This window comes from Cnephaeus nilssonii (genome assembly GCF_951640355.1).
Source record: "Cnephaeus nilssonii genome assembly, chromosome: 9".
NCBI classification, from domain to species: Eukaryota; Metazoa; Chordata; class Mammalia; order Chiroptera; family Vespertilionidae; genus Cnephaeus; species Cnephaeus nilssonii.
In genome coordinates this window covers 4435932-4455034 of record NC_137080.1, presented here as the reverse complement: position 1 = coordinate 4455034, position 19103 = coordinate 4435932, and the positions used below count along the sequence as shown (strand labels likewise).

General features: G+C 54.7%; 1 protein-coding gene and 1 long non-coding RNA gene across 2 annotated transcripts in view; both read left to right on the top strand.

Annotated features, from left to right (window-relative positions):
- The window catches only part of LOC307105335, a 280088-nt gene that overhangs the window by 226422 nt on the left and 34563 nt on the right, over positions 1–19103 (top strand). The window lies entirely within an intron of this gene.
- The window catches only part of SYTL3 (synaptotagmin like 3), a 47963-nt gene that overhangs the window by 10145 nt on the left and 18715 nt on the right, over positions 1–19103 (top strand). The window contains exons 4-6 of the mRNA XM_079779824.1: positions 8332–8383; positions 9493–9565; positions 12304–12382. Of these exons, the coding sequence (XP_079635950.1) occupies positions 8332–8383; positions 9493–9565; positions 12304–12382 (204 nt within the window). The remainder of the gene's footprint in view (positions 1–8331; positions 8384–9492; positions 9566–12303; positions 12383–19103) is intronic.

Below are 19103 nucleotides of genomic sequence, written 5' to 3'. Positions count from 1 at the left end.
CGCCCAGGAACGTGCGCCCCAGATGTACTGCAGGCCTGTTTCTGGGCGGAGGCCGGGCAGCGAGGCACACGCCACTGTGACGGCTGCGGTGTTTCCTCCTCAAGCTCCCGCTGTGGACTCGGGCTCTCACCACCCCCGCCCCCAGCAGAACCCGCAGCGCGTTGGCAGCGGGAAAGCGGGCATCGAGCAGCGTCTCGTGCTCTTGTTGTGAAGGCGTGGGCGCGGCCCTCTCAGCCCCGCATCCGCAGCAGCGGCAGAAAGCAAGGTGACGGTTTACACCACGAAGGGTGTCAGACCCTCGAACCCGGGCTTCCTTCTGTGCGTTCTTGCCTTTTGCCGGAAGCACGCGGTGGCTTCGATAGCATTATTATTTCATGCGGTCTGTCTTCAGCGGAAGGCTGGCCTGGCTGCAGGGGCGGCTTTCTTGGGGCTCAGGCACACACCTGCCCATCAGTGCTGCTGGCAGGCGCCGGGCTCCTCCCGCCTGGACCCCGCCACAGGGTTGCGAACCCCCTCGGCCAGGCGCTGGCTTCCAGCTGATGATCCTAGAGAGACGAAGACTATGGAGGGTTCTCTCTTTTCCGCGTCCAGCTCGGCTAGAGAGCGGTCCGGTTCCTGAGTAGGGGCTGCTGGGGATTGAGAAAATGAAAGAAAGAGACAGACACAGAGATAGAAGAAAAAAGCTGGGGCCGGGTGGGACCACTTCCCTCTGATGGAGAGATGGTGACCCAGAGCTGATACAGCGTGTTTATTTTATACCCCAAATACCAGGAAGTTTTACTAAAAGTAAAGACAAAGGAGAGTATGTGCATTCTTGGGTGGGCCTGAATCCTATTCATTCCTGGTGCTTGGCTGGATTTAAATAACAAAACCCACCCCCTGGCACCTGGGCTGAAGGTCAAGCTGACAACACTCCTGCCTTTTGGCAAAGCGTGTTTCCAGGACATGGCTTTGCCGATGCCCCTGGATTCAGCTGACAATAATTAAAGAAATGCCCATGTGCCTTCCCAGGAGCTCTCTACAGAAGACAGCACTGTGGTACCTTAAGAATGATTTTTATTGTGGTAGAACACATGTAACATTAAACTCACCATTTTAACCACGGTTAGGTGTACAGTTCAGTGACATTAAGTGCAATCACACTGTTGTGCAACCATCACCGCCATCCATCTCCAGAACTTTCCATCCTCCCACACTGACACTCTTGTGCCCATTAAGCAGTAACTCCTGTCCCCCAGCCCCTCCCCAAAGCCCCTGGTCACCTCTCTCCTACTTTGTCTGTCTCTGTCGACATGGCTGGGCTTCAGAGCTCACCCCTGTCATTTCTGCCCCAACCCAAGGTCACAGGTCAGCTCTCTGCAGGGCAGGAGGCAAGAATCGCCACGCGTGACTATCTGCAGGTTTCCATCTTGCCTTATAATTTAATTTAGCATAAGCATGTCCCTGGGCTACTGAGACTTCTCCCAACATGTGTTGACGGCTGCATACAATACCTCGAGGGATGCGCTCCCATGTATTCAGCCGGGCCCACTGGTCAGTGAGCGGCCGTGTTGGGACTTTCATGTCACAGATGACGCTGGGATGGACGTCGGCGTCTCTGTCTGTGTCCCTCGGTGGCTTCTCAGAAGGATGACTGGTTGAAAGGCTGTGAGGCTTCGCCAAGTTCCCTCTGGGCAGTGTGAGCTCGGGCACTGCCCTGGCGTGTGTGTGAGCCACCTGCTTAAGTCCTGGAAACACGATTTCAAATTACATTTGTGATTTTGCTCTGAATGTAAAAGTCATATGGATTCATTTTAAAAATTGAAAAGTGAAGAAAAGCAGAACAAGTCACATTAAAAGTGCAGTGACTTCGCCCTGAGAATTATCGTTGGCATTTTGGTAGATACCCTCTCTGTTCGTTGGTGAATATATGCATCTACGTTTGTGAGTAGGTATGTACATTTTTAGGAAAAAATGATGAATAGAGGAAATTTTATATGAGTCAAATGAATATGTCCATATAATTGGGATCAGGTTATATAGAGAGACATATTCTGATATTTCTCCACGTAATATCATCATCACTATTCTTGGATAGCTAGGGAATTTCCAGTTTTGCTGTTACGTTTTTGGGAGGTTGTAATATTATTAAATAATAATAAAGTGCAGTGAACACCCCTGGAGAGAGGTCTTCGGCACATCTCTGGAGAGTTCTGGAAACAGAAGGAAAGAAAGTGTTAGGAGCGCCACCTCGGAACACGCGCACCCCTGTCACCAGCAGGAATTACCCTTCAAAACGAACAACGCTGGCAATCCGGTGAAAGCACTCGGTACAGTCCCAGACGCTCCCCTGTCGTCTCCGTTGGATCATCTAACTATCGCCATGCACGTTTCCGCCGCTCTGGCTCTCGGGAGATGTTCCTCAGATGTCGCGTCTCTTCGCCCTTTTCAGTCGTGTGTGTTGCCCCGCACACCTTTGTTTGTTGACATGCAGACGTTTTTTCTTGTTTGTGCTCAATTCTACCTTTTCCTGTAGACTTTCTTTCTTTGCTTTTATGCTCAGAGACTTCTTCCTTACCCCGTCACAGACACAATAGCCACGCTTATCTCCTAATGTTTATGAGTTCATTTACATGTAAGTCTTCACCAGGCAGCAGGGGCCTGATCTACTTTTCTTCTCCCGATCACCAGTTTTCCCAGTAGCATTTGCTATGTGGTGAGCCCCTTCCCCACTGGCTTATAACCCAGGGCCACTCATCGGCACAGCTGAGCCCTGAGCTCCGGGGCCCGGTGACGTGGATGCCACACGCATGCTGCCCACGCCGCCGGCAGCTCTCGGTGCTCTGTCCCAACCAGGTTTTCCGTTCTGGGAGGGTAGGAGCTATGCGCAGAGAGTACGTGAGTGGAAAAGTAAGGAACATCATAGAACAGGTGATGTTCTATGTGGTAGTTTCCATTGTCAGAATTAGCACCTGGAAGGCACCTAAAACTGAAAAGTTGGAGTTCTTTTCTTGTTTGGCATCCAGAAACCTAGAGCTATATTTGAAGTTCAGTTGCAGTAATCCCATCATCATGCCGGTATGCTTTTACTTACCTCTATTTTAATGACCTAACTGGACAGGTGCCATTTACAATAACTGCTCCAAAAATGTCCTTGAACGTAGACAAGGTATAAGTAATAGTCCAAAGAGGAAGAATTGATATGAATTGTGGCAGCTTGTTATGCTAACTCTCCAACCATTAAAAAGATTCAGAAACAGGAAAACTGAGCCCCAATTCCTTACTTTGCAGGGAGATGGTGCATACAGCCTTTAAAATATTCTTCTTTCCTTCATTTCCTTTCTGATCGTAGGCTGTTTTTCCCTCTAAGATTTTATACTTCAACATTGAGTGTTGTCTCTAAACAGTTCCTTACCTGCCGTCGGCTGGTTCCTCCGTGGTGCGTGAAGAAGGTGGGAACGTAGGGGTGCTGGCCTGCACCCTGGCATTGTCCCCTCCCGCCCCCCCACCGCCGGGCACCCGACAATCTGTGCACAGGAGGTGTTTCCTGGGGCTTCTGGGACCCTGGTTCCGGGATCAGCTCTGAGCTATTTTCACCTCAAAGTTGCTGACTCGGTGGGACCAGGTGGGGCCCAGGAGTGTGTATTTCACAAGTTCCCAAGTAATTGTTCTCACCCATTAAGTCTGAGAGCCACTGGGAAAGTAGCGGAGTTGATGCAGTTACGATGGTCATTTTCTACATCACTGGAACCCAGGAACCTGACCGAGACCTTCGTTCTCATCCCTGGGTACTTGCTAAGCATATAGAGATAGCGCCCTCTCCTGGCTCCGTGCTGTAAATGCGCATATTTTACAGCCAGGACGTTTTTATTGCTTCATATTTGAGCTTAAAAGCAGAAAGATGACAACATTGCCCCACCGGTGTGGCTCAGTGGTTGAGCGTCGACCTATGAACCAGGAGGTCACAGTTCGATTCCGGGTCAGGGCACATGCCTGGATTGCAGGGTTTGATCCCCAGTAGGGGGCATGCAGGAGGCAGCCGATGCATGATTCTCTCTCATCATTGATGTTTCTATCTCTCCCTCTCCCTTCCTCTCTGAAATCAATAAAAATATTTATTTAAAAAAGGAGCAACAAAGCTGGAGGACTCACACTTCTTGATTTCAAAGCTCATTGCAGATCTGTAAGTCACCCAGCGTGGCTCTGGCAAAAAGACGTCTCCAGAAAGCAGTAGCATCGAGCCCAGGAAAACTCATCCTACACAAGCAAAGGATTTTCGGCAAGGGTGCCGACATCGTTCACTGGGGAGGGGCAGTCTTTTCAACAAACGCTGCTGGGAAGACTGTGTATCTCTAAGTAAAAAAAAAAAAAATGGAATCGGACCCTTACCTACCACCATCTACAAAAAAATTAACTAAAAAATGCACCAGAGACCTAAAACGATGAAACTCTTAGAAGAAAACATAGGGAGAAAGATGACGCCGACTTTGAAACTGTGTTTTTTCAGCCATGACACCGAAGGCGCATAGAGAGCTGGGCCTTCATCAAAATGGAAAACTTCTGTGCCTCGAAGGACACTATGAACCGAGTAAAGAGGAACCCAGGGGATGGAAGAAAATATCACAAATCAGATCTCTGATGAAGGACAGATAGCCAGCGTCTTTAGGAGAGAGAACTCTTAAAACACACGTTCCGTTTCTAGAGAAAATCAGAAGATGCTGAATAGCAGTTTATACCCTATTGTCCACAAACCCGGGCCACTTACCGTCAATCTCGGGTACCTTTGTGGGGGAGTCACACCCAGCCCTCAGAGATTCTTTTTTTTTAAATATATATTTTATTGATTTTTTTTTTTTAGAGAGGAAGGGAGAGGGATTGAGAGTTAGAAACATCGATGAGAGAGAAACATCGATCAGCTGCCTCCTGCACACTCCCTACTGGGGATGTGCCCACAACCAAGGCACATGCCCTTGACCGGAACCGAACCCGGGACCCGTCAGTCCGCAGGCCGGTGCTCTATCCACTGAGCCAAACCGGTTAGGGCCAGAGATCCTTATTCACAGGAAGCATCCAGAATCGCTGCTGATAGAGGAGAGGGAACTCAGTCAAAGGGAAACTTACTTTTCTCTCTTGGCGGAGCAGTGGCCGCAGGCGCACGTGGAGAGACTTCCTGCCACAGGACTGTGCCTCTCCCTGGTGTTTGCGCTGTGAGACGGCATCGGCTGCGGGGTCACGGTTGTGCGCGTTAGCGCCTTTCGTCCTGGGGCAGTGTTTGGCCCGGTGCTATCTGAGCTCGAAACTTCTCTGGGGACTAACATATACCTACAAGGCTCTGGAATCCCAGTCTGAACCATTTATGACAGGATACCATGATTCGTTACTGGGTTTTAGGTCAAAATTTTTGAGAGATTTTCCACTTTGCATATGTGAGCCAAAGATTGATTCAAGACGTTATTGCCCCGAAGCTGTAATTGCCCCCCCCCCACCCCCCACCCCCGGTTTCATTCACCTGGTTCTGGCACTTTGGGGGATACTCAAGCTGGTGTGGGGTCCCCCTCGGGACTGTTGTGTGTAGTTGGGCACTGCACCAGAAGCCGGAGCAGGACTGGGGGGGGGGGGGGGGCGCCCTTCTTCCAGCAGCCGCCTCCAGGGGGACCTGGAGGAACATCCTTTTCTGAGCATTTCCCTCCAGTAGGTGATTTCTTTTAATGCTAACAAAAAGTAAACATTTAGTGCTTTTTAAGGAAATGGTGTGTAAGGAACAACTGAGGAATAGAAGAGAAAGGAACTGAAAATAAATGGCAAATCGGACAGAGCTACTGGGCAGGCTTCTGAAATTCAGCGCCAGGTTCTGATTCTGCAGGCGGGGCCCGGGGCTCTGCATTGCTGAGGAGCGCCCCCTGGTGCTGGGGAGACCCCTGGCCCACACCGGGAGTGGCAGGGACACGGCAAACTAGGACCCGTCAGCCCAACCGGGCCCTCTGCCTGGTGTCTGTCCTGTGAGCTAAAAATGGGTTTCACATTTTCAAATGGTCAAAAAGTCAAAAGAATATTTGTGACATAAAAAGTATATGAAACTCAGTTTCAATGTCCAGTTTTATCAGATCCCAGACACACCACTCTTTAATATTGTCTATGACTGCTGTCACGGGGCAGTTGAGTACTTGGGACAGAGACCCTACATGACAGGGAACCTAAAATGTTTACTAGTTGACCTTTACAGAAAAGTCACCATCCTAGCCAGGTTGCTCACTGGTTAGAGCATCGGCCTGCGGATTGAAGGGTCTGGGGTTCGATACTGGTCAATGGTACATGCCTAGGTTGTGGGCTCGATTCCCCGTAGGGGGCGTGCAGGAGGCAGCCGATCAGTGATTCTCTCTCATCATTGATGTTTCTATCTCTCTTTCCCTCTCTCTTCCTCTCCGAAAATCAATGAAAATATTTTTAATATAAAAAAAAGATTAAAAAAGAAAGGATGCACCCAACTCATAGGCCAAGGTTGCAATAGCCAGCAGGGGGCAGCGGAGAGCTGTCTCCAGGCCAGTGTTGCCCTCAGGTTGGGTCATTAGAAATGCGGCCGAGGGAGAGGAAGCTGCGATAGGGGCCTGCGGTAGAAAGCCGGGGCAATTAGCACGAGATGAAGTGGGGTAGGGAGGAGTGAGTAGGCAAGGCCCAGGGCAAGTAGGGCAGTAAGAAGTGATTCTGTTGCTGGAGCAGAAAGACAAGGCCTGCAGGGCGCGGGGAAGCCGGCAGAGGCGAGGCCAGGCGGTGCGGAGGCCCAGGAATGCTGTGCGGGGCTTGGACTCTAGGAGGAGGCAGTAGGAGCCACAGAGGGGCTTTGGGTGGTAGAGTGATAGCATCACTTCTGGGGGGACGGACTGTAACCGGTGGCTGTGCCCCTGGGACGCCGTGGCAACAAACAATCCGGGGTCCAGAGGATGAGGCAGAGCAGCCGCCGTGCAGGTGACACAGCCCGACTGACCGCGGGAGGCTCCATGCGCACCGTGCCTGGGGTTCCGGGCTTGGCCGGCCCGGCCGGGAGCCACGTGCTGTTTTCTCTTCCTCTTGCCCATTTCTCTCTGCTGATCCAGCCGCCATGACGCCGCTGGGCGGCTGTGTTTTCGCTCCTGGCCGGGACCTGTCCTCTCAGTGGCTCCCGTGGACGTGGCCTCGCCTCTGCAGGCTGGCTTTCCTAGCTCGTTTCTATCGTAGGGCATGTGTCTTCATGGAGGAGGGGCGCAGACTTCTTTTAGGATCAGCACCATGAACCCCCGGAAAATGTGCGCGGGCAGGTGGCTCTGCCTCTGAGATGCTGGCAGGGCCTGTGCCACCCTGAGGCCCGCCCAATGGAGGACCCTGACCAGGCTGCACAGTTCAGGATTGGCTAGGGGTCAGGGGGCAGCTGACTGAATGTCAAGACACTGTCTGCCCCCTCCCAAAGGCCTCCCTGCCCATCCTGCTTCTCTCACCACCTGCCCTTCCTCCCGTCTCGCGGAGAGGATTTGAATACGTGCCATGCTTTGGAGTCAAACCTCCCGAACGCTCAAGATGGGAGCTAGACGGACTCCTGGACGGCAGGCCGGTGGCTCTGGCTGGTGTCGGGCAGCGTGGACCCTCGGGGCTGTGCCCTGAGCAGGGACGCTGCCTTCGGCCACCCCTCCCCCCACGCCCTGGGCCAGGAAAGTGTTCACAGAACTCTGACCACACGGTGCTCTATGTTGGGGTCTAATACATCACAAATCCCCTTTCCTGGAAACAAAAGGAGCTCTGTGTTGGATGCTGTCTTGTTTAGGAAAGTATTAGCCTCTATAGCTAGAAATAAGGAGATTGCATTTTTCAAAAGATTACTTTAAGCTCCATAACAAGGAACATTTAAAGGGAACATAGTCATTCAATTATAAAATATTTCCAAAGAACAAATAGAAGCTTGGAAGCCTGAACTATTTTTCAAATTTTTCAGATTTAGAAAATCAAATCCAATATCAACTTTTAATAAAAGCAGCCATTCCCAGCAATTATGGTCTCTTTGTGTGCGTGTGTGCGTGTGTGCATGTGTGTGTATGTGTGTATGTGTGTATGTGTGTGTGTAACAATAGCTTTACTGGAATATATGTTATATAGCATAAATTTCACCTCTTTTAAGTGCGTAATCTAATGATTTTAAAGTAAATTTATAGTTATGCAGCCATCACCACAATCTAATTTTAGAGCATTGCTGTCCCCCCAAATTTTACATTTTCATCGTAAGACGTGACATTAGAAAAATAGCCACTTTACTAGTATTACTTCTTGTGTTTGCGTCATCTGAGTTATACCCTTACTAACACTGACCTTTGCTGGCATCTCTCCCAGGCAGATGCGAGACGGCCGGAGCTAAGCTCTTGCAATCTTATCAGAGGCTGAGGTGAGTTTTGTGGACAGACGGCTGTCTGGGAACACAGACCCGCTGAGGAGCTGAGGGCGCTGAGGTCTCGGGCCTTTCAGAGGTCATGGCTTTGGAATGTAACTTTTTTTTAATGATAAAGTACCTGGAAAAAATTCAGAGGTATTTCCAGATCCTTATGAAAAGCCTTCTAGATGCTAGCGTGGTGTTCTCTCCCTGAATGTTCTGTTCCGTTTCTTAAATTCTCCTGAAATGTCCTAAGGAAACAAAGTGTTGTTTTTGATGGCACATTCAATGAAAGTCTAAACCGAGTCTTTGCTTTTATGAATCATTCATGTCTCCAACATCTTGGAATAAACATCAGTGGACGTGAATAATGGCCTGAGCGGGGTGAACGTCTTTTTAAATATATATATATAATTGATTTCAGAGAGGAAGGGAGAGGAAGAGGTAGAAACATCAATGTTGAAAGAGAATCATTGATCGGCTGCCTCTTGCACGCCCCCTACTGGGGATCGAGCCTGCAGCCCAGGCATGTGCCCTGGCCGGGAATCAAACTGTGACCTCCTGGTTCATAGGTTGATGCTCAACCATTGAGCCACACCAGCCAGGCAGATGTGAGCTTCTTTACACAAAATCCCGAACCGCGGCAGTTGGGAGGCTGGCAGTGCGCACACCCGGTTCCCGGCACCCACCGAAGGTCGCCGGCAGCTCCCTCCAGAGCTCTGCTGTGGCCATGGCGAGATTCTCCCATCTCAGGCCTTTTTCACTTTTCACCCCCCCATTTCCCCAATGCTGTCGCACAAGCTTCTGATCCTTCTCGTGGTGGATTTTTACATCCATGACATTTCTGGTGCTTCTGCCCGTGGGTTTCCGGAGGGAACATGCCAGGCCGTAGGGCCGCCCTACGCAGTCTGCACCTGCTGTTCCCACATTCACATCCCGGACGCAATGCCCTGCGCCCAGCAGCACATCCAAGTGGGGACCTGCTAAAAGTGAGGAAGTTAAAAAAACACACAAAAACCCCCAAAGATGGAGAGCTTCCGTTATAGGAGGAGGGCGAACCTTGTGTGCTTGTAAGCCTAACGGGTGCTCATGTATAACCCGCTCTCGTGCCTGTGTTTCCTCAGCAGCAACATTTCCGTGGTCCCGCCCACCCCACCTCCGCTCAGTGAGAGCTGGTGCAGCGGCAGCCCTGGCCGGGTAATGTGTCTGCTCTGTGGGCTCCCCGAGGAGGAGGGTGGGGACACAGGGAGAGAGGGGGGCTGGGAGGTTGGGTGGGGAACCCCAGGGCAGAGGGAGGCAGCTGTGGCTGGAGTGGTCATGAATGAGGCCGATAATGGAGGGCCAACTGGGGGTCAGGGAGTGCTTGGCTCTGCCCAGTGTCTGTGCCACCACCAGGCTTTGGGGACCCTGGAACATCTGTATTAACAACTGGCTCCTCTGCTTCTACCCCACGCCCTCGCCTGCACCCCACGCCCTCTCCTGCACCCCACGCCCTCGCCTGCACCCCACGTCCTCTCCTACACCCCACGCCCTCTCCTACACCCCATGTCCTCGCCTGCACCCCACGCCCTCTCCTGCACCCCACGCCCTCTCCTGCACCCCACGTCCTCGCCTGCACTCCTGTCCCCATCTCTTTCCTTTTGTCTTTTCGTGGCCTCTCTCCCCTCACTGTGCTCTGTCCAGTGGATGTGGGGTCTGCGGAGGCTCGGTGTGTCTGAGGGTCTCCGGGGTCTAAGGGGAGATGCAGATTGGGTCACAGGAATGGGAGAGTGGGTGCCTCTAGAAGTGTGTGTGTGTGTGTGTGTGTGTGTGTGTGTGTGTGTGTGTCTTCTGATTGTTTGCAGGTGCTAATGTAGACCAGGGCCCTTTCTGTCCAAAGAAATTAACCCTGTGATTTTGGGGGAGCTCCCTGGGTTCCCCCCTGAAAGGTGGAAATAATGATACTCATCTCACTTGCCTCCATGACTGATGTGAGAAATGAACAAAACCATGCCTATGCTCATACTTGGAAACTAACGTGCCATGGAGATGTATGGTCTTAATTATTTTCATTATTATTATCCTGTGGATGCAAGGGAGTAACTATATCTATATATAGAAGGATACACACATCTGGGGGAGAGAAAATATACACATTTTTTTCTTTTATTTCAAACCGAGATGCTGGAATGACCTTCAAAATCCTGCTCTACTTTCTCCTTGAGATTTTAAATTCTCCAAAGCTCTTTGAACAGCACTGTGCTCAGGACATATTTACTGGGTGGATGGGTGGATGGATGGAAGAATGGATGCATGGACGGATGCATGGATGCATGGATGCATGGACAGATGGATGGATGCATGCATGGGTGGATGGATGGATGATGGATGGATGGATAGATGGATGCATAGATGCATGGACGGATGAATGGATGCATGAATGGATGGATGGATGCATGGACAGATGGATGGATGCATGAATGGTTGGATGGATGCATGGACAGATGGATGAATGCATGAATGGATGGATGGATGCATGGACAGATGGATGGATGCATGGATGGATGGATGGATGCATGGATGGATGGATGGATAGATGGGTGCATGTATGTATGTATGTATGTATGTATGTATGTATATATGCATGGATGGATAGATGGATGCCTGAACAGATGCATGGATGTATGGATGCATAGATGGACAAATGGATGAATGGATGCATGGTCGGATGGATGGATGCATGAATGGTTGGATGGATGCATGGACGGATGGATGGATGCATGAATGGATGGATGGATGCATGGATGGATGGATGCGTGAATGGATGGATGGATAGATGGGTGCATGGATGTATGGATGTATGGATGGATGTATGGATGGATGTATGGATGTATGTATGTATGGATGGATATATGCATGGATGGATAGATGGATGCCTGAACAGATGCATGGATGTATGGATGCATAGATGGACAAATGGATGAATGGATGCATGGTCAGATGAATGCATGGATAGATAGATGGATGGATGGATGGATGGATGGATGGATGGATGGATGGATGGACAGATGGTTGGATGGATGGACAGATGATGCATGGAGAAATGCATGGACGGATAGATGAATGAGACTTGCAGAGGGAAGTGATCTCTTTTCTGTTGTGTTCCCTTCCCTTTTCTTCCCTCTTTAGTTGTTGGAGGCAGAACTAACCCGTGGCTTCAGGCTGGTCACCTTGTGCCTGCTCCACTGTCAATCCCTGTGACACATGCGTCCTGCCCGGGTTGGCACCCCTCTGTGTGGAGGGGGATGAGGTGAAAGGAGCAGGTTACTTGGGTTCAATCTTTAAGCCAATGAAATGTCAGGCATTGTTTCGTAGAGGTCATTGTTACCTTGTCTACAACCCCTCGATAAAGCTCCTTCCTTTAATGTGGTGTCAAAACTCAGAGAGAAGCTGAGTAAAGAGGATACCTGTCCCTCAGGAGGACAGTGCCCTCTCCACTCCCACACCCACCGAGCACACACACCTGCATGCACCAGCCACCCACTCCCACACCCACTGAGCACCCACACCCACCAAGCACCTGCACCCACACCCACCGAGCACGAGCACCCACACCCACTGAGCACCCACACCCACCGAGCACGAGCACCCACACCCACTGAGCACCCACACCCACCGAGCACGAGCACCCACACCCACTGAGCACCCACACCCACCGAGCACGAGCACCCACACCCACCGAGCACGAGCACCCACACCCACTGAGCACCCACACCCACCGAGCACCCACACGCACTGAGCACCCACACCCACTGAGCACCCACACCCACCGAGCACCCACACGCACTGAGCACCCACAGCACACACCTGCCAGTGTTTGGGGGCTGGCAGCCGGGAGGCTGCTGGGCCCGCACAGGTTTTCAAACATAACTCTCTCTCCTCTGTCTCTGTTTTAGTTGCAGGAACTTGGTCAGTGTAGAGGATTTAATAAGTCGGTGGAAAATTTGTTCCTGTCTGTTACCACCCACATGAAAAGTAAGTGGATGCCTCTTCCGTGTTCTCCCAGCACTACCTGCGCCGCCAAGCCCCAGGCCGAGGCTGGACAGGCCCCTCTCTCTGCCTCTGGCTTCTGGGGAAAGCCAGGCCCCTGGTCCTGCACCCTGCATCCCCAGAGCAGGCCTCTGGGTCCCTGGGGAAGGGGACCCCCCGGTTTGCCAGAGGCTCCCCTTCTCCCATCCTGTGCAGACCTGCCCCAGCAGCGCCCGGGGCGGGAGCTCGCAGCTAGCTGGTCCTCAGCCGAGCTCCTGCCCAGGACCCGCAGGAGAAGGGAGAGGGTCCGGTCACCCAGAACGGCCTCTCAGGGGGCGGGGCCCTGACCTGCCTGTGCCCGCAGGGCTTGCTGGTCTCCTTTCTCCTCGGTAAACTGATGTTCTCAGTTAGCAGTGATCATGCTCCCTGCAAGGAGCCCAGCCTGCTGCTTAGAAGTTTTGTTCTTTCAATGTTCTTTCTGCTCAGATATTTCTTCCTGTTTATCTTAAAATAAATCCCAGAGCAGGCCGGGTCTCGGACTCCCCAGGCGTCTGGAGGGGCTCCTGGGGCTGGGTCTCCGAGTCCCTTCTCTCACTGCTGCCTGGCCCCGCCCCTCGCCCCTTTCTCTGCGGCCGCATGTGCTCGTCTCCGTGTGGTGCCTGGCCCGCGACAAGCGTATCGTTTAATTTTAATCATTCCTCTGTATTTCCCACGAGCCCTTCTGAGCTGTGGCCCAAAGACAATCAAGTAAAAGCCGCTTTCAGATCAGCACAGAAGTGACTGTCATGTGACAGTCTGTCCCCCTCCGCTCAGAAGGGGGAGCAGCCGAGTTTCATGGCCTTTTGCTAACAGAGCTTGGAGGTTTCAAAACACCCCTGTCAATCAGCCAGGCTCTGGGGCCAGCCGCGGCTCCTCTCCCGCTGACACGGACGCAGCGGACTTCTCTGCTTCCTTTTTATTTATTTATTTTTATTTTTATTGATTTCAGAGTGAGGAAGGGAGAGGGAGAGAGAGATAGAAACACGGATGATGGAAGAGAATCATTGATCAGCTGCCTCCTGCACGCCCTCTACTGGGGATTGAGCCCCAAACCTGGGCAGGTGCTCTGACCAGGAATCGGACAGTGACCTCCTGGTTCACAGGTTGATGCTCAACCACTGAGCCACACTGGCTGGGCTTTGCAGTCTTCTTAGATGCACAGCCTCTCCCCAAATCCTGTGGCTTATGTGACCCCTCCCCCCAATGCTACTCTGGACTCCCCTCCACGTTGACTCCTGCAGTCCCTCAGCCCAGCCTGCAGAGGCAGGGTCACGGTGCATCTGTGCAGCCACACTGGCCCTCCACGGGGGGGGGGGGCCACACGCGGGCGCCTTGGGCGTGCTCACGCCCCACAGCCTGCCCGATCGTGTGCCACACGTTTGAGACTTGCCAGTTTAGTGCGCCTGGTGGCCAGGTCATCGTTATAGGACAGCCCCTGGGGGGACTCAAGCAGCTCCAGTCTCTGCCCCGGGACATGGACTGAAACCCCCAACCCGCGCCCCTCCCCCTGTCCAGGCGCTGCTGCTCACAGGACCCCTCCCCCTCCCCCTCCCCCTGAGGCACCCAGCTTCCTGAGCCCCTGGGGATGCCCGTCCACCAAGCCCCTTCCCTGTCCTTCCGCTGGGCCCACGGGCGGCCCAGGGCGCACACTCCCGCACCGGCTCTGGGGGCGGGGCAGGGAGCACCAGGCAGCTTTCAGGTTTCTCCGGCTTTGGGCAGTGTTGCCCGCACCTTTCTCCATCCCCTTGGCTGCCTCCTTCCTACAGAAGGGCCCAGGGATCTGCCTGCTCCCTACAGAAGGGCCTAGGGATCTGCCTGCTTCCTACAGAAGGGCCCAGGGATCTGCCTGCTCCCTACAGAAGGGCCCAGGGATCTGCCTCCTTCCTACAGAAGGGCCCAGGGATCTGCCTGCTCCCTACAGAAGGGCCCAGGGATCTGCCTCCTTCCTACAGAAGGGCCCAGGGATCTGCCTGCTCCCTACAGAAGGGCCCAGGGATCTGCCTGCTCCCTAGAGAAGGGCCTAGGGATCTGCCTGCTTCCTACAGAAGGGCCCAGGGATCTGCCTCCTTCCTACAGAAGGGCCCAGGGATCTGCCTGCTTCCTACAGAAGGGCCTAGGGATCTGCCTGCTTCCTACAGAAGGGCCCAGGGATCTGCCTCCTTCCTACAGAAGGGCCCAGGGATCTGCCTGCTCCCTACAGAAGGGCCCAGGGATCTGCCTGCTCCCTACAGAAGGGCCCAGGGATCTGCCTGCTTCCTACAGAAGGGCCCAGGGATCTGCCTGCTCCCTACAGAAGGGCCCAGGGATCTGCCTGCTCCCTACAGAAGGGCCCAGGGATCTGCCTCCTTCCTACAGAAGGGCCCAGGGATCTGCCTCCTTCCTACAGAAGGGCCCAGGGATCTGCCTGCTCCCTACAGAAGGGCCTAGGGATCTGCCTCCTTCCTACAGAAGGGCCCAGGGATCTGCCTCCTTCCTACAGAAGGGCCTAGGGATCTGTCTCCTTCCTACAGAAGGGCCCAGGGATCTGCCTGCTCCCTACAGAAGAGCCTAGGGATCTGCCTGCTCCCTACAGAAGGGCCCAGGGATCTGCCTGCTCCCTACAGAAGGGCCCAGGGATCTGCCTGCTCCCTACAGAAGGGCCCAGGGATCTGCCTGCTCCCTACAGAAGGGCCCAGGGATCTGCCTGCTCCCTACAGAAGGGCCCAGGGATCTGCCTGCTCCCTACAGAAGAGCCTAGGGATCTGCCTGCTTCCTACAGAAGGGCCTAGGGATCTGCCTGCTCCCTACAGAAGGGCCTAGGGATCTGCCTGCTCCCTACAGAAGAGCCTAGGGATCTGCCTGCTTCCTACAGAAGGGCCTAGGGATCTGCCTGCTCCCTACAGAAGGGCCCAGGGATCTGCCTGCTCCCTACAGAAGGGCCCAGGGATCTGCCTCCTTCCTACAGAAGGGCCCAGGGATCTGCCTCCTTCCTACAGAAGGGCCTAGAGATCTGCCTCCTTCCTACAGAAGGGCCTAGAGATCTGTCTCCTTCCTACAGAAGGGCCCAGGGATCTGCCTGCTCCCTACAGAAGGGCCCAGGGATCTGCCTGCTCCCTACAGAAGGGCCCAGGGATCTGCCTCCTTCCTACAGAAGGGCCCAGGGATCTGCCTCCTTCCTACAGAAGGGCCTAGAGATCTGCCTCCTTCCTACAGAAGGGCCTAGAGATCTGTCTCCTTCCTACAGAAGGGCCCAGGGATCTGCCTCCTTCCTACAGAAGGGCCTAGAGATCTGCCTCCTTCCTACAGAAAGGCCTAGGGATCTGCCTGCTCCCTACAGAAGGGCCTAGGGATCTGCCTGCTTCCTACAGAAGGGGCTAGGGATCTGCCTGCTCCCTACAGAAGGGCCTAGGGATCTGCCTGCTCCCTACAGAAGGGCCCAGGGATCTGCCTGCTCACTACAGAAGGGCCTAGGGATCTGCCTCCTTCCTACAGAAGGGCCCAGGGATCTGCCTCCTTCCTACAGAAGGGCCTAGGGATCTGCCTCCTTCCTACAGAAGGGCCTAGGGATCTGCCTGCTCCCTACAGAAGGGCCCAGGGATCTGCCTGTTCCCTACAGAAGGGCCTAGGGATCTGCCTCCTTCCTACAGAAGGGCCCAGGGATCTGCCTCCTTCCTACAGAAGGGCCTAGGGATCTGTCTCCTTCCTACAGAATGGCCCAGGGATCTGCCTGCTCCCTACAGAAGAGCCTAGGGATCTGCCTGCTCCCCACAGAAGGGCCTAGGGATCTGCCTGCTCCCTACAGAAGGGCCCAGGGATCTGCCTGCTCCCTACAGAAGAGCCTAGGGATCTGCCTGCTCCCCACAGAAGGGCCTAGGGATCTGCCTGCTCCCTACAGAAGGGCCCAGGGATCTGCCTGCTCCCTACAGAAGAGCCTAGGGATCTGCCTGCTCCCTACAGAAGGGCCCAGGGATCTGCCTGCTCCCTACAGAAGGGCCTAGGGATCTGCCTGCTTCCTACAGAAGGGCCTAGAGATCTGCCTCCTTCCTACAGAAGGGCCCAGGGATCTGCCTGCTTCCTACAGAAGGGCCTAGAGATCAGCCTCCTTCCTACAGAAGGGCCTAGAGATCTGTCTCCTTCCTACAGAAGGGCCTAGGGATCTGCCTGCTCCCTACAGAAGGGCCTAGGGATCTGCCTCCTTCCTACAGAAGGGCCCAGGGATCTGCCTGCTCCCTACAGAAGGGCACAGGGATCTGCCTCCTTCCTACAGAAGGGCCCAGGGATCTGCCTGCTCCCTACAGAAGGGCCTAGGGATCTGCCTCCTTCCTACAGAAGGGCCTAGGGATCTGCCTGCTTCCTACAGAAGGGCCTAGGGATCTGCCTCCTTCCTACAGAAGGGCCCAGGGATCTGCCTGCTCCCTACAGAAGGGCCTAGGGATCTGCCTCCTTCCTACAGAAGGGCCCAGGGATCTGCCTGCTCCCTACAGAAGGGCCCAGGGATCTGCCTGCTCCCTACAGAAGGGCCCAGGGATCTGCCTCCTTCCTACAGAAGGGCCTAGGGATCTGCCTCCTTCCTACAGAAGGGCCTAGGGATCTGCCTCCTTCCTACAGAAGGGCCCAGGGATCTGCCTGCTCCCTACAGAAGAGCCTAGGGATCTGCCTGCTTCCTACAGAAGGGCCTAGGGATCTGCCTGCTCCCTACAGAAGGGCCCAGGGATCTGCCTGCTCCCTACAGAAGGGCCTAGGGATCTGCCTGCTCCCTACAGAAGGGCCTAGGGATCTGCCTCCTTCCTACAGAAGGGCCCAGGGATCTGCCTGCTCCCTACAGAAGGGCCTAGGGATCTGCCTGCTCCCTACAGAAGGGCCCAGGGATCTGCCTGCTCCCTACAGAAGGGCCTAGGGATCTGCCTGCTTCCTACAGAAGGGCCCAGGGATCTGCCTGCTCCCTACAGAAGGGCCTAGGGATCTGCCTGCTTCCTACAGAAGGGCCCAGGGATCTGCCTGCTCCCTAAAGAAGGGCCCAGGGATCTGCCTGCTCCCTACAGAAGGGCCTAGGGATCTGCCTGCTCCCTACAGAAGGGCCTAGGGATCTGCCTCCTTCCTACAGAAGGGCCTAGGGATCTGCCTGCTCCCTACAGAAGGGCCCAGGGATCTGCCTGCTCCCTACAGAAGGGCCTAGGGATCTGCCTCCTTCCTACAGAAGGGCCCAGGGATCTGCCTGCTCCCTACAGAAGGGCCCAGGGATCTGCCTGCTCCCTACAGAAGGGCCCAGGGATCTGCCTGCTCCCTACAGAAGGGCCCAGGGATCTGCCTGCTCCCTACAGAAGGGCCCAGGGATCTGCCTGCTCCCTACAGAAGGGCCCAGGGATCTGCCTGCTCCCTACAGAAGGGCCTAGGGATCTGCCTCCTTCCTACAGAAGGGCCTAGGGATCTGCCTGCTCCCTACAGAAGGGCCCAGGGATCTGCCTGCTCCCTACAGAAGGGCCCAGGGATCTGCCTCCTTCCTACAGAAGGGCCTAGGGATCTGCCTCCTTCCTACAGAAGGGCCCAGGGATCTGCCTGCTTCCTACAGAAGGGCCTAGGGATCTGCCTCCTTCCTACAGAAGGGCCCAGGGATCTGCCTGCTCCCTACAGAAGGGCCTAGGGATCTGCCTCCTTCCTACAGAAGGGCCTAGGGATCTGCCTGCTCCCTACAGAAGGGCCTAGGGATCTGCCTGCTCCCTACAGAAGGGCCTAGGGAGGGAAGCCCCGTTCTGGTGGCGCAGGGGCCTGGGGGTGGCGGGGCGGTGGAGGTGGGGCGGTGGCCGAGGGGACCATGGCCTAAAGTTGCAGAAGCTGCTCCAGAATGACAGCCTCTGGTGGCTGCTGGCGCCAGTGACGCCTGCCCCACCCGCAGGAAGAAATGAGTCACTCTGCCCTCTCTCTGGTCGCTGCCCTTCCGGGACCTCAGCCAGCTCCTTGGAGGGGGAGGGGGAGGGGGACAGGGACCTCAGCCAGCTCCTCGGAGGGTGGGGGGACAGGGACCTCAGCCAGCTCCTCGGAGGGGGGGGGACAGGGACCTCAGCCAGCTCCTCGGAGGGGGAGGGGGACGTAGGCTTCTCGCTCAGGACCACCTGGGCTCCTGTTCCTCTCCTTTGCACGCCCATCAGAAGCCTCGTGAGAACCTGACTTGCTTCCGAAGGGCCCCCCGTCCTACAAACGCCCCCTCTCCCCCAATCTGTGAACATAAATAGACCAGAGGGAGGAACGGGCTTTGGGGACATCTCGGCTCGGGGACATCTCCCGGGCCTCTCACACCCTGTGAGTCCAGGCTGGGTCTCACGTGCCACTAACCCTGAGGGCCTGCGGGTGCCGGCACCTTTCCAGCTGCCCCAGAGCCCGGACGGCAGACCTGAGAGCCGTGTGGATGGCGATGCTCTCAGAGGGAACAGGCTCCCCCACACCTGGGGGCAGGTGGGCGCCGGGCTGGGGGGCAGGTGGGGTATCTGCTAGCCCCGCCATTTCCCACCCGGGGGAGCCGCAACCAAGATTGAAACCTGACTGCAGACGGGGCACTGACCTCTTCCCCTTAGATTGTCAAATAGAAACAGTGACACCAGCAACACAGCTATGGCCCTCCAGTGGGGCTGAATCCAAATGACAGCCTTTTTGTCAGATCGGCCAAAAATGCATGTTTTTTGGTGCACCGCAGACTTTTAGTCATTAGTTGACG